The sequence below is a fragment of the Muscardinus avellanarius genome (genome assembly GCF_963383645.1).
Source record: "Muscardinus avellanarius genome assembly, chromosome: 12".
NCBI lineage: Eukaryota > Metazoa > Chordata > Mammalia > Rodentia > Gliridae > Muscardinus > Muscardinus avellanarius.
The window spans coordinates 104,926,481-104,938,018 of NC_137798.1; the positions used below are offsets into that span (position 1 = coordinate 104,926,481).

At 59.0% G+C, this 11,538-nt stretch overlaps 1 protein-coding gene across 1 annotated transcript in view; it reads left to right on the forward strand.

Moving 5' to 3' along the window:
• DYNC1H1 (dynein cytoplasmic 1 heavy chain 1) overlaps nt 1-10,531 on the forward strand; it is a gene marked incomplete at both ends in the record, with an annotated part of 72,782 nt that extends 62,251 nt beyond the window's left edge. The window contains 22 exons of the mRNA XM_080708200.1: nt 325-478; nt 1,954-2,100; nt 2,205-2,355; nt 2,450-2,703; nt 2,778-2,912; nt 3,071-3,165; nt 3,300-3,474; nt 3,718-3,793; nt 5,210-5,370; nt 5,502-5,613; nt 5,699-5,759; nt 5,844-5,967; nt 6,055-6,168; nt 6,638-6,808; nt 6,911-7,128; nt 7,226-7,329; nt 7,740-7,951; nt 9,123-9,276; nt 9,719-9,861; nt 9,934-10,102; nt 10,203-10,330; nt 10,403-10,531. Of these exons, the coding sequence (XP_080564326.1) occupies nt 325-478; nt 1,954-2,100; nt 2,205-2,355; nt 2,450-2,703; nt 2,778-2,912; nt 3,071-3,165; nt 3,300-3,474; nt 3,718-3,793; nt 5,210-5,370; nt 5,502-5,613; nt 5,699-5,759; nt 5,844-5,967; nt 6,055-6,168; nt 6,638-6,808; nt 6,911-7,128; nt 7,226-7,329; nt 7,740-7,951; nt 9,123-9,276; nt 9,719-9,861; nt 9,934-10,102; nt 10,203-10,330; nt 10,403-10,531 (3,187 nt within the window). The remainder of the gene's footprint in view (nt 1-324; nt 479-1,953; nt 2,101-2,204; nt 2,356-2,449; nt 2,704-2,777; nt 2,913-3,070; nt 3,166-3,299; nt 3,475-3,717; nt 3,794-5,209; nt 5,371-5,501; nt 5,614-5,698; nt 5,760-5,843; nt 5,968-6,054; nt 6,169-6,637; nt 6,809-6,910; nt 7,129-7,225; nt 7,330-7,739; nt 7,952-9,122; nt 9,277-9,718; nt 9,862-9,933; nt 10,103-10,202; nt 10,331-10,402) is intronic.
• Nucleotides 10,532-11,538: the final 1,007 nt, after the last annotated feature.

The following is an 11,538-nucleotide window of genomic DNA, read 5'->3' on the forward strand; positions in this document are numbered from 1 at the left end:
AGGACCCTGCGTTCCATCCCCAGCGTCACAGAAAGGGGGACAGTTCTGTATGATACTGCTTTGTTATTAACATCTGCTTGTATGAGGGAAACGTTTGTCCAGAGAGCAGCTAACATTTGACGGAGTGTCCGTGGTGCACGTGGCATGTGTCCCCTGGCATCCCTGCTCCAGGAGGGTGACCGCTGGCCTCTGCGTTGTCCATTTGCCCACATCAGCCTGTGGGCACGTGTGGCAGCGTTTAGACACAAGAGAGCCTTCTTCGCTGTGAGCGGCAGCCTCTGCTTCCCGGGGTGTTGCAGCCTGCTCCCCTCTGCCTGTCTGCAGGTACCCGCTGATCATCGACCCCTCCGGGCAGGCCACGGAGTTCATCATGAACGAGTATAAGGACCGGAAGATCACGCGGACCAGCTTCCTGGACGATGCCTTCAGAAAGAACCTAGAGAGCGCGCTTCGGTTTGGCAACCCCCTGCTGGTCCAGGTTGGTGCTCACACTGAACTGCGCAGGCCTGCTTCCATGGTCAGGTCGTGGGGCTGGTCTAGGTTCTACAGATGAAGCTGACATAAAGGGAAGCTGAAACGCATAGTACACGTGCTGATAACATTTGAACTTTATAAAGTCTGGTTTGAGCCGGGCGTGGTGGCGCACGCTCGTAATCTCAGCATTCAGGAGGCTGAGACAGGAGGATCACGGTTCGCAGACAGCCTCAGGTACTTAGTGAGGCCCTCAGCAACTCAGTGAGACCCGGTTTCAAAATAAATAATAGAATAGCTGGGCGTGGTGGCGCACGCTTGTAATCCCCGCGCTTGGGAGGCAGAAACAGGAGGATCGCACAGGTTCGAAGCCAGCCACGCGCGCTGGCTTAGGAGACCCTGTTTCCAAATAAAAATGTAAAAATAGGTCTGGGAGTGTACCTGGAGGTAGAAGGGCTTCCAGGAACCCTAGTACCACCAAAAAAATAAATAAATAAAACAAAAAAATAATAAAGAATAGAATAAAAAAAATAGGGCAGGGGGTGTGGCTCCGAGGTCAAATGCCCCTGGGTTCCATCCCCATACCCGCCAAAAACAAAAAATCCAGATTCCATTCCTGGGGTCAGGTTAGCACCAGTAGCAGCCCTACCACAGTGGTGTGTCACGTGACCCGCAGCTGGTGGGCTAGGAGCTGGGGCTAAGTTTTTTTTATTTGGTACTGGTGATTGAACCCAGAGCCATTCTTCCTCCGAGCTATGTTCCCAGCCACTTTTCTTTTTTGTTTTGATAGAGGTTCTCGCTAATTGCTGAGGCTGGCTTTAAAGCTGCAGCCGTCCCGTCTCGGCCTCCCTAATCTGAGATTGCAGACCAAGGCCTCCACGCCGAGCCTGGGGGTTTTCTTTTCTTTTTGTCTTTCTTTTGTGGCACTGAGGATTGAACCCAGGGCCATTCTACCTTTGAGCTTTACATCTCCAGAGCTTATCTGTTTTGAAACAGGGTCTCACTATTTTGTTGACTCTTGGTCTGTTACTGAGCCTGTCCTTGAATCCTGTTTTAGCCTCCCAAGTACTGGGATTACAGACACGGACCACGCACCACTCCCAGCTCGGAATTTTTTATTCTGACTAACTTAAAGTAGCCACGCAGGCCGGGCGTGGTGGCGCACGCTTGTCATCCCCGCGCTTGGGAGGCGGAGACAGAAAGATTGTGCAAGCTCGAAGCCAGCCGCGTGCTGGCTTAGGAGACCCTGTTTCCAAATGAAAATGTAAAAAATAGGTCTGGGAGTGTAGCCCGGAGGTAGAAGGGCTTCCAGGAACCCCAGTACCACCAAAAAAAAAAAAAGTAGCCACGCCGCTTGTGGCCGCACACAAGGCAGGACGGGTCTGGACGGTGTCCGGGGTAGGAAGCCGGTGTCCATGTGCTGCTGTCTGGGTGAAGATGGAGGTGTGAGGCCTAACAGTTCCGTCTTACTTGCGTGTACAGGACGTGGAAAGCTACGACCCAGTGTTGAACCCAGTACTGAACCGTGAGGTTCGGCGGACAGGGGGCCGCGTGCTGATCACCCTTGGTGACCAGGACATAGACCTGTCGCCCTCGTTTGTCATCTTCCTGTCCACCCGAGACCCGACCGTAAGCAGTGGCCCGCCTCACGTAGGAGACCGCAGCCGTGGGGTCTTGCGGCTGCATTAGCAGAGCGGGTGGTCTTCACTGGTGCCTGCCATCCTTTCCGGCAGGTCGAGTTCCCGCCAGACCTCTGCTCCCGGGTCACCTTCGTGAACTTCACCGTCACGCGTAGCAGTTTGCAGAGCCAGTGTCTCAACGAGGTGCTTAAAGCAGAAAGGCCTGATGTGGACGAGAAACGTTCTGACCTCCTTAAACTTCAAGGTAGGGTGTGCGCGCGGCCTGGCCACGGGCGCGGGGTGGCTCGCCGCGGCGCGCGCCTCCCTCCAGCGCCATGCCTGTGCCTCGACCACTCCAGGGGAGTTCCAGCTCCGTCTGCGCCAGCTGGAGAAGTCTCTGCTGCAGGCGCTGAATGAGGTGAAAGGCCGGATTCTGGACGACGACACCATCATAACCACGCTGGAGAACCTCAAGAGGGAGGCCGCTGAGGTCACGCGCAAGGTGGAGGAGACGGACATCGTCATGCAGGAGGTGGAGACCGTGTCGCAGCAGTACCTGCCGCTCTCCACCGCCTGCAGCAGCATCTACTTCACCATGGAGTCCCTCAAGCAGGTGCCGGGCCGCCCCACAGAGCCCCGATGGCTGGGCTGGTGGGACGGGGCTGACCACGCCTGCCCTCCTCGCAGATACACTTCCTGTACCAGTACTCGCTCCAGTTCTTCCTGGACATCTACCACAACGTCCTGTACGAGAACCCCAACCTCAAGGGTGTCACCGACCACACACAGCGCCTGTCCATCATCACGAAGGACCTCTTCCAGGTGGGCAGGCGGGCGGAGATGACGCGGGACTTGCGTGGTGGCTGCGTGGAGCCATGGGGAGTACGCGCACGGCCCTGGGTCTCTCCCCGGTACCGCAGAAACAACAAACCGGCCTTGTTCATGAAGAGCGGCATCAGTGAGCCTCCCTCTGTCCCCAGGTGGCATTCAACCGCGTGGCGAGGGGCATGCTGCATCAGGACCACATCACCTTCGCCATGCTGCTGGCGCGGATCAAGCTGAAGGGCACAGTGGGGTAAGGCGCGCCCGCAGCTGGCGGCCCACAGGATTCGCGTTCAGGGTGCTCGCTCTAGCTCTTCTTCAAGTTAGCCGTGACTCGGTGACACCGGCAGCGGTGTGCGATGCCTGCCTGACTTGCGCCCTCCCCAGGGAGCCCACCTACGACACGGAATTCCAGCACTTCCTGAGAGGGAAGGAGATTGTTCTGAGCGCTGGCTCCACCCCCAAAGTCCAGGGTCTGACCGTGGAGCAAGCAGAGGCTGTGGTGAGACTGAGCTGTCTTCCTGCGTTTAAAGATCTGATCGCAAAGATTCAAGCCGATGAGGTAACTCCCCTGTGAATGTCCCTGCCCAGAACGGTGGCCCTTTCCCTGAAATTGGCAATAAGGAATTGCACATTGTGGAAAGCCCAGAGTGCTGCCTTCCTGTGCCAGACACCTGAGGTGTTCGCCTCAGGCCCTGCCCACAGAGGTCAGCTCTGAGCGGGCCCTGGCTTGGCTTTCCCGGGGCTCATAAGAAGGCAGGGCCGCCCCGTCCCATGGCGTCACTTTCCTGTGTCGTCTGCACAGCAATTTGGCATCTGGCTGGACAGCAGCTCGCCGGAGCAGACCGTGCCGTACCTCTGGAGCGAGGAGTCCCCTGCAAGTGAGTGGCCTCTGGGCCCTGGGGGTTCTTCTGGGCCTCAGTGTGAAGTTATACTTCCAAAAAAAGTCACTGATCCTAAGTCAGAGGTTTCAGTGTTAACACTTCTTAGGAAACCTCTTATGGGCGATGACTCTAGATAGGAGTGCGCTTAGTAGAAGAATGAAAAGTTCTTAGCTGGGCATATGCTTATAATCCCAGTCCTGGGAGGCTGAGACAGGAGGATCACAGGTTCAAGGCCAGCCTCAGTATACTGGGGCCCTCCAGAACTTAGTGAGACTTTGTTTCAAAATAAAAAATTAAAAAATCAGCTGGGGATGTAGCTCAGAGTTAGATTGCCCCTCAGTTCAATCCCCAGCACTGCAAAAAATATATATATATATACTCCTTGCCGACCAAAGGAAAAATAGGAAAGGTCTTCCAAACATTAAGAGGAAATTTGTGTTTAATTGTACAACAAGCCAGTTTCCACATGTCCTACCACGTATGAGGCCAGCCAGGCTACAAAGGAGATCACCTCTGATCCCGGCACAAAGGCAGATGGAGATGTAGCCCACACAGCAACCAGCATGACTTTGCTTACCCAGGCTGTCTGAGCAGTTTCAGATGTTCTACAACAAACAAACAGGTCAACAGTGGTTTAAGAATCAGTGAAGCCAGAGGTGATGGCTCACACCTGCATTTCTGGTGCTTGAGAGGCTAAGACAGGAGGGTGCAGGTGCGAGGCCAGCCTCACTACTGAGTGAGACCCTGTTTCAGAATGAAACTAGAGGCTGAGCATGGTGGCACAGACCTGTGGTCCTGGTGCTTGGGAAGCCGAGATGGATCCGGTTTGCAGCCAACCTCGGCAGCTTAGCGAGGCCCTCTGCAGCCTGCCCCTGGGTTCCATCCCCAGTACCCAGTGGACGGGGTGAGCCCCACTGTTCCGTGGTACAGCGCTTGCCTAGCATGTGAGAGGCTGGACTCAGCCCTGAATAAGTGAGCGAGGGTGGTGGCGCAGGCCACAACCCCAGCTGCGTGGGAAGCAGCGCTGTGTAGTCCCAGCGTGTACGGCCCGCCCGGTCACCCAGGGGACCACCTGTTCAAAATAAGTAAAACAGCGACAGGACGATAGCAGGTTCCAGACATCCTCAGCAAGTCCTAAGACTCGTCAACACAGTGATCTCTCAAAATAAGTAAGGCTGGGGTGTAGCTCAGGTAGGACACCCAGGTTCAGTCCCCAGCCTCTCTGACACACGCCCCTTATGCCAGGCCCACTCCTAGGTGTAAGGCCTCGTCACCGGTGTTCACGGGCACACAGCAGCGGCAGGGCTGGGCTGTGGTTCCATCTTGGGTAGCAGCACCCCAGGCGGGCCGGGCCAGGCCGGGCTGGGGCAGCTCTCCGAGCGCACTTCACCGCCCTTGGCCTCCTCGTTTCAGCTCCCATCGGGCAGGCCATCCGCCGCCTGCTCTTGATTCAGGCCTTCCGGCCCGACCGCCTGCTGGCCATGGCCCACATGTTTGTTTCCACAAACCTCGGAGAGTCCTTCATGTCCGTCATGGAGCAGCCGCTCGACCTGACCCACATTGTGGGCACGGAGGTAAAGCCTGCCCGTGGCGCGCTCGGCCTCTGTGGTGTCTGCGCCGCCCTGGCCGCGGCCTCAGTCCTGAGTTACCCACGCACACTGTGCAGGCCCGGCCTCTCACTCCTCGCTCCTTCCTTTGTCTGCAGGTGAAGCCAAACACACCCGTCCTGATGTGCTCTGTGCCTGGGTACGACGCCAGTGGCCACGTCGAGGACCTTGCAGCCGAGCAGAACACGCAGATCACGTCCATCGCTATCGGTGAGGGTGTCGCTGGTTTCGTGGCTGTGTGGTGGCGCCGGGGGCCGGGCTCCCTGTGCTAACACTACGCTTCCTTGGTGTGTAGGCTCAGCCGAAGGCTTCAACCAGGCAGACAAGGCTATCAACACCGCTGTGAAGTCTGGCAGGTAGGCCGGGTTGCTTTCCATTGCAGGGCTGAGCCCCAGAGCCGCAGCCGGGTCCACAGCGGCCGTGGCCTCTTCTGTGTCCAGGTGGGTGATGCTGAAGAACGTGCACCTGGCGCCCGGGTGGCTGATGCAGCTGGAGAAGAAGCTGCACTCCCTGCAGCCGCACGCCTGCTTCCGCCTCTTCCTCACCATGGAGATCAACCCCAAGGTGAGGGGAGGGCGCAGGGCGGCCGCGCACATGCACGGCGGGCAGGCGCAGCGTGAAGCCAGAGTGGCCGGGCCGTGTCTTCCCTAGGTGCCAGTGAACCTGCTGCGTGCCGGGCGCATCTTCGTGTTTGAGCCGCCGCCGGGTGTGAAGGCCAACATGCTGAGGACCTTCAGCAGCATCCCCGTCTCGCGGATATGCAAGGTAATGGTGGCCCGGCAGGCGCCACTTAGCTGATGCCACTGGATCACACCTTTATTCGTGGGGAAACCAGCATAGTCTCCTAGCAACTGGTCCCGCCCATTTTTCTTTGCTCCTCCTTTTTTTTTTTGCAGGTCTGGGGATGGAGCTCAGGGGCATTTGACCTCCGAGCTACACCCCCTGCCCAATTTTTTATTCCTTCTTTTGATACAGGGTCTCACTGAGTTGCAGAGGCCTCACTAAGTAGCTGAGGCTGTCCGCGAACCGTGATCTTCCGGTCTCAGCCTCCCGAGTGCTGGGATGACATGCGTGCGCCACCACGCCCGGCTCTTTGCTCCTTCTTGAGCCCTGGAATTGAAGTGGCTTGAGTGTGGCCAGCTCTGTGGGCCTTTGGTTCCGCCGTGGCTTCTCCACCGCCCTCAGACAGAAAAGCTGCTGTTCTGACCTGTCCTCTGCCGCTTTCCTCCTCTAGTCTCCCAACGAGCGCGCCCGCTTGTACTTCCTGCTGGCCTGGTTCCACGCCGTCATCCAGGAGCGTCTACGCTACGCGCCCCTCGGGTGGTCAAAGAAATACGAATTTGGGGAGTCTGACCTGCGGTCGGCCTGCGACACAGTGGACACGTGGCTGGATGACACGGCCAAGGCAAGGGAGTGGGCGGCGGGGCAGTGGGCACAGGGGCCGCTCCACGCAGGGAGGGTGGGTGCACGGGCGCCCGGCGTGCGCTGATGCCTTTCCTCACCCCAGGGCAGGCAGAACATCTCGCCCGATAAGATCCCGTGGTCTGCTCTGAAGACCTTGATGGCCCAGTCCATTTACGGCGGGCGCGTGGACAACGAGTTCGACCAGCGTCTGCTCAACACGTTCCTGGAGCGGCTCTTCACCACCAGGAGTTTTGATAGTGAATTCAAGCTGGCCTGCAAGGTGGACGGGCACAAGGACATTCAGATGCCAGATGGCATCAGGTGCGCACACCCTTCGGGTGCACAGACCCTGGCATGGGAGGCCCTGGCACCTCCATAGGGCACCTCTAACGCAGTGCCCAACATGCTGGCTTTGCAGGCGAGAGGAGTTTGTGCAGTGGGTGGAGCTGCTCCCCGACACCCAGACGCCGTCCTGGCTGGGCCTGCCCAATAACGCCGAGAAGGTCCTCCTCACCACCCAAGGTAGGCGGGCCACAGCCCCTGAGCTCGCCAGGGCGCCTGGGCCTTTACTCCCAGCTGGATGTGGTGGTGCACACCTGCAATCCTGTTCTTGGGAGGCTGAGACAAGAGGATCTCGGGTTCAGGCAGCCTCAGCTAGTAGTGAGACTCATCAACCTAGTGAGACGGTATGGCTCAGAGGAAGAATACCCCTGGGTCAGTCTCCAGTGCCACAAAGAATGTGTCAGCCGCAGCAGTTTAGTGAGGCCCTCCGCCACTGACCGAGGCCCTGTTTCAACATAAAAATAGGGCCCGGCTGGGGCTGCAGCTCAGAAGTAGGGTGCCCTGGGTTCAGTTCCCAGCACACACCAGACGCGTTGGTGCGTGTAGCCGGGAGCGGGCCCGTGGCGCTCAGGTCCGCCCCGTCCCGCCAGGCGTGGACATGATCAGCAAAATGCTGAAGATGCAGGTACTGGAGGACGAGGACGACCTGGCCTACGCAGAGGCCGAGAGGAGGGCGCGCGCGGGCCCCACGCCCGATGGCCGCCCCGCCTGGATGCGCACGCTGCACGCCACGGCCTCCAGCTGGCTGCAGCTCGTCCCCCAGACGCTGCACCACCTCAAGCGCACCGTGGAGAACATCAAGGTGGGCACTGCGGCGCGCAGGCGCACACGGGACAGCGGGGGTGGGCAGGCGACGCCAGGCACGAGAGACTGGAGAGGGCGTGCTGGCCACACCAGGAGTCCGGTACGTGGGAGGCCGAGACAGGAGCGTCGCGGGTTCGTGGCCAGCCTCAGACACTTAGCAGCTCAGCGAGACCCTTTTTCAAAGTAAGAAATAAAAAATAGGGCTGGGGTGTAGCTCAGAGGTAGCATGCCCTCTACCTGTATCGGTACTCCATCCCCAGGACCAGTAAATAGAGGGGCCCCAGGCCAGGCCTGGCAGTGCCCAGAAATGATCCCAGTGACCCAGGAGGCGGGGACAGGAAGAGCAGAGGTTTGATGCCAGCCTACACCAAACAGCTTAGCACAAGACTTTGTCTCTAAAATGAGCCAGACATACTTGGGAGGCTAAGACAAGAGGATCACAGGTTACCGGACAGCCTTAGCTAGCAGTGAAATTCTCACCAACCAGGCAAAATCCTACTTCCAAAATAGATAGAGCGATGGGGGTGCAGTTAGAGGTGCACCACCCCTGGGATCCAGTATTAAAAAGATAAAATGGCCGGGCGTGGCGGCGCACACTTGTCATCCCCGCGCCTGGGAGGCTGAGACAGGAGGTTTGCACAGGTTCGAAGCCAGCTTCAGCTACTTAGTGAGGCTCTCAGCAACTTAGTGAGACCCTGTTTCCAAATAAAATACAGAATAGGTCTGGGAGTATAGCCTGGAGGTAGAAAGCCTCTGGGTTCCACCCCCAGTACCACCAAAAAAGAAACAAAAATCAAAAACAAAAAAACACCTGAGTGCAAAAAATAAAAATTAAAAAAAAAAGATAAAATGGGCTGGGGGGTGTGGGTAAGGGTGTCACACCCTTGGATTCAGTCCCCAGTACTGCACAAGAAACAGATGTGGGTTCAGGCTGGTTTTTTATTTGAAACAGGGTCTCGCTAAGTTGCAAGTCTCCAGCACTGGCTTCGGCTCGTGAACTCCTGTCTGAGCCTCCCACATGCTGGGGTCACAGGCACTCGCCGCCTCCTGGAACACAGTGATCCCGGCCGGGGCCGCGCTGGCCCTGAGCCCTCGGCAGCTCCCGGCAGGCCCGGAACCCGAAAGGGCCCTTGCCTGATTCTCCCGCCTCATCTTCTGCACAACTGCAGGACCCTCTGTTCAGGTTCTTTGAGAGGGAAGTGAAGATGGGGGCAAAGCTGCTTCAAGACGTGCGCCAGGACCTCGCCGACGTCGTCCAGGTGTGCGAGGGGAAGAAGAAGCAGACCAACTACCTGCGCACGCTCATCAATGAACTGGTGAAGGGTACGCAGCCGGCCCCGCACAGCCTGTGCCCACGCCCCAGGGGTGGGCGCCAGGACGCCGTGATGCTCCTTGGCGCGGCTTTCTGCAGACTTGAGGGGCATTCCAGGCAGCGGAGGGAGCCACAGGGTGGACCAGGACGGAGGCAGAGCCGGGCAGGCGCAGCAGCTGCAGCACCGAGCCCCGGCACGGGGCCCGGCGCTCCCACACTTGCCCGAGCGCCTGAGCCGGCGTGGGCAGCTCTTGGCTCTGGTTTCAGTCGGACGTGAGCCCCGTGCTCCACACACCACAGGCCAAGGCCACCTGGGTGCTGAGGGCTTGGGGCCGGGAGGGCGCAGCTCAGGGGCTTCTCCCCCGGGAAGCTTGGGGGTGAGCAGCCACAGGCTCGCCCCTGGGGCCTGGGGACCAAGAGCTGGCTCTGAGCCAGGTCCCGTGCCCGCTGCAGGGATCCTGCCGCGGAGCTGGTCGCACTACACGGTGCCCGCCGGGATGACCGTCATCCAATGGGTGTCCGACTTCAGCGAGCGCGTCAAGCAGCTGCAGAACATCTCCCAGGCAGCCGCCTCTGGCGGGGCCAAGGAGCTGAAGGTGGGCCGCAGGGTTGGGGCGTGCCCTCCCTGGCGGGGGCCGGCCACACCACCTGACCACACTTTCCCACAGAACATCCACGTGTGCCTGGGCGGCCTGTTCGTGCCCGAGGCCTACATCACTGCCACCCGGCAGTACGTGGCCCAGGCCAACAGCTGGTCCCTGGAGGAGCTCTGCCTGGAAGTCAACGTCACCACCTCCCAGAGCGCCAGCCTGGACGCCTGCAGCTTTGGGGTCACAGGTGAGCTGGCATCCGTGTGATGACCTGCCCGAAGCCCACCTTCCTGGCACCTGGGGGGCTCCGGGCGGTGCTTGGCATCAGGCCTCCTCCACCCCCACAGGGCTGAAGCTCCAGGGAGCCACATGCAGTAACAACAAGCTGTCGCTGTCCAACGCCATCTCCACCGCGCTCCCGCTGACGCAGCTGCGCTGGGTCAAGCAGACGAACGCAGAGAGGAGAGCCAGCGTGGTGAGTGGCGGCCCCGCGGGCGCGCCGCGCCCCCCGGCCGGCGCCAACCTGCCGCCTATCTCCATCTTGCAGGTGACGCTGCCTGTCTACCTGAACTTCACCCGCGCCGACCTGATCTTCACTGTGGACTTCGAAATTGCCACAAAGGAAGATCCTCGAAGCTTCTACGAGCGCGGTGTTGCAATCTTGTGCACGGAGTAAACTCGACTTTTCTAGCTTCCCCTATCCGTATTCACTATTTAACATTTATTGACCCTAACACTTCTGGAAGACGTGGACTTGGAAAAGAACGTGGTTGGTCTGAGCTGGAAGAAAGGATGGAGGCCGGTGGTTGGGAACGGGAAACGGGAAGGAGGCAGTACGTGTGTTTAGAGGGCTGAGAGCATGGCTTGTTTTATCAAATAAAACACTAAGCATGTCTTGGCGCCGCCTCCTCGTCAGCTTCCTCTGTGCGCTGCGGGCCTGCGCCCCCTGGCTCGGGTGGAGAGTGCTTGCGTCCTGCACCTGCTCTGAGTGCCGCGGGGCTGAGTGACCCGGGAGGCTGGGAGCCAGCCGCAACATTCTCGCGGCGCAGGTATGGTGCCCTGGGCTGGCTCTGCCAACAGTCCTGTCCCGCCTCACTCATTCCCGCCGCCCATGGCTCATCGCAGCACCGCTGAGGCCGCCGGGAAAACGCGTTCCTGGTGCCTAGGTGCTTTTTTTTTTAATTTTTCTTTCTTGTGGTACTGGTGATTGATTTTTTTATTCTTTATTTTGAAACAGGGCCTCACTGAGTTGCAAAGGGCCTCACTAAGTAGCTGACGCTGTCCGCAGACTGCGATTTTCCTATCTCAGCCTCCCAAATGCTGGGATGACAAGCGTGCGCCACCACGCCCAGTGTTGTCTCTGCTTTTCCAGAGCTCTGAGGGTGACCTGGGTGGCCCCAGCTTGGCACAGGCCCTGCAGGCCACCAGGACCCACCCATGCACAGGGCACCGTTCCACCAACCCCAGAGGGAAGGCTGGCCGGAGGTCAGCGAGCAGACACCAAGCTCCTGGGGGCTTCCGGGGCACCCCAGACACAGGGCCTGCATTCGCCAGGATGAACACCGTTAGAGTTGGCGACTTTTTTATTGGCGCTTGGGAACAGTGTGCGGCCGTGTGGAGGGTCCAGAGGGCGCTGGACTCGAGCAAATAGGACCAGGCCACGAGAGGCTGCGCTCTGGATTC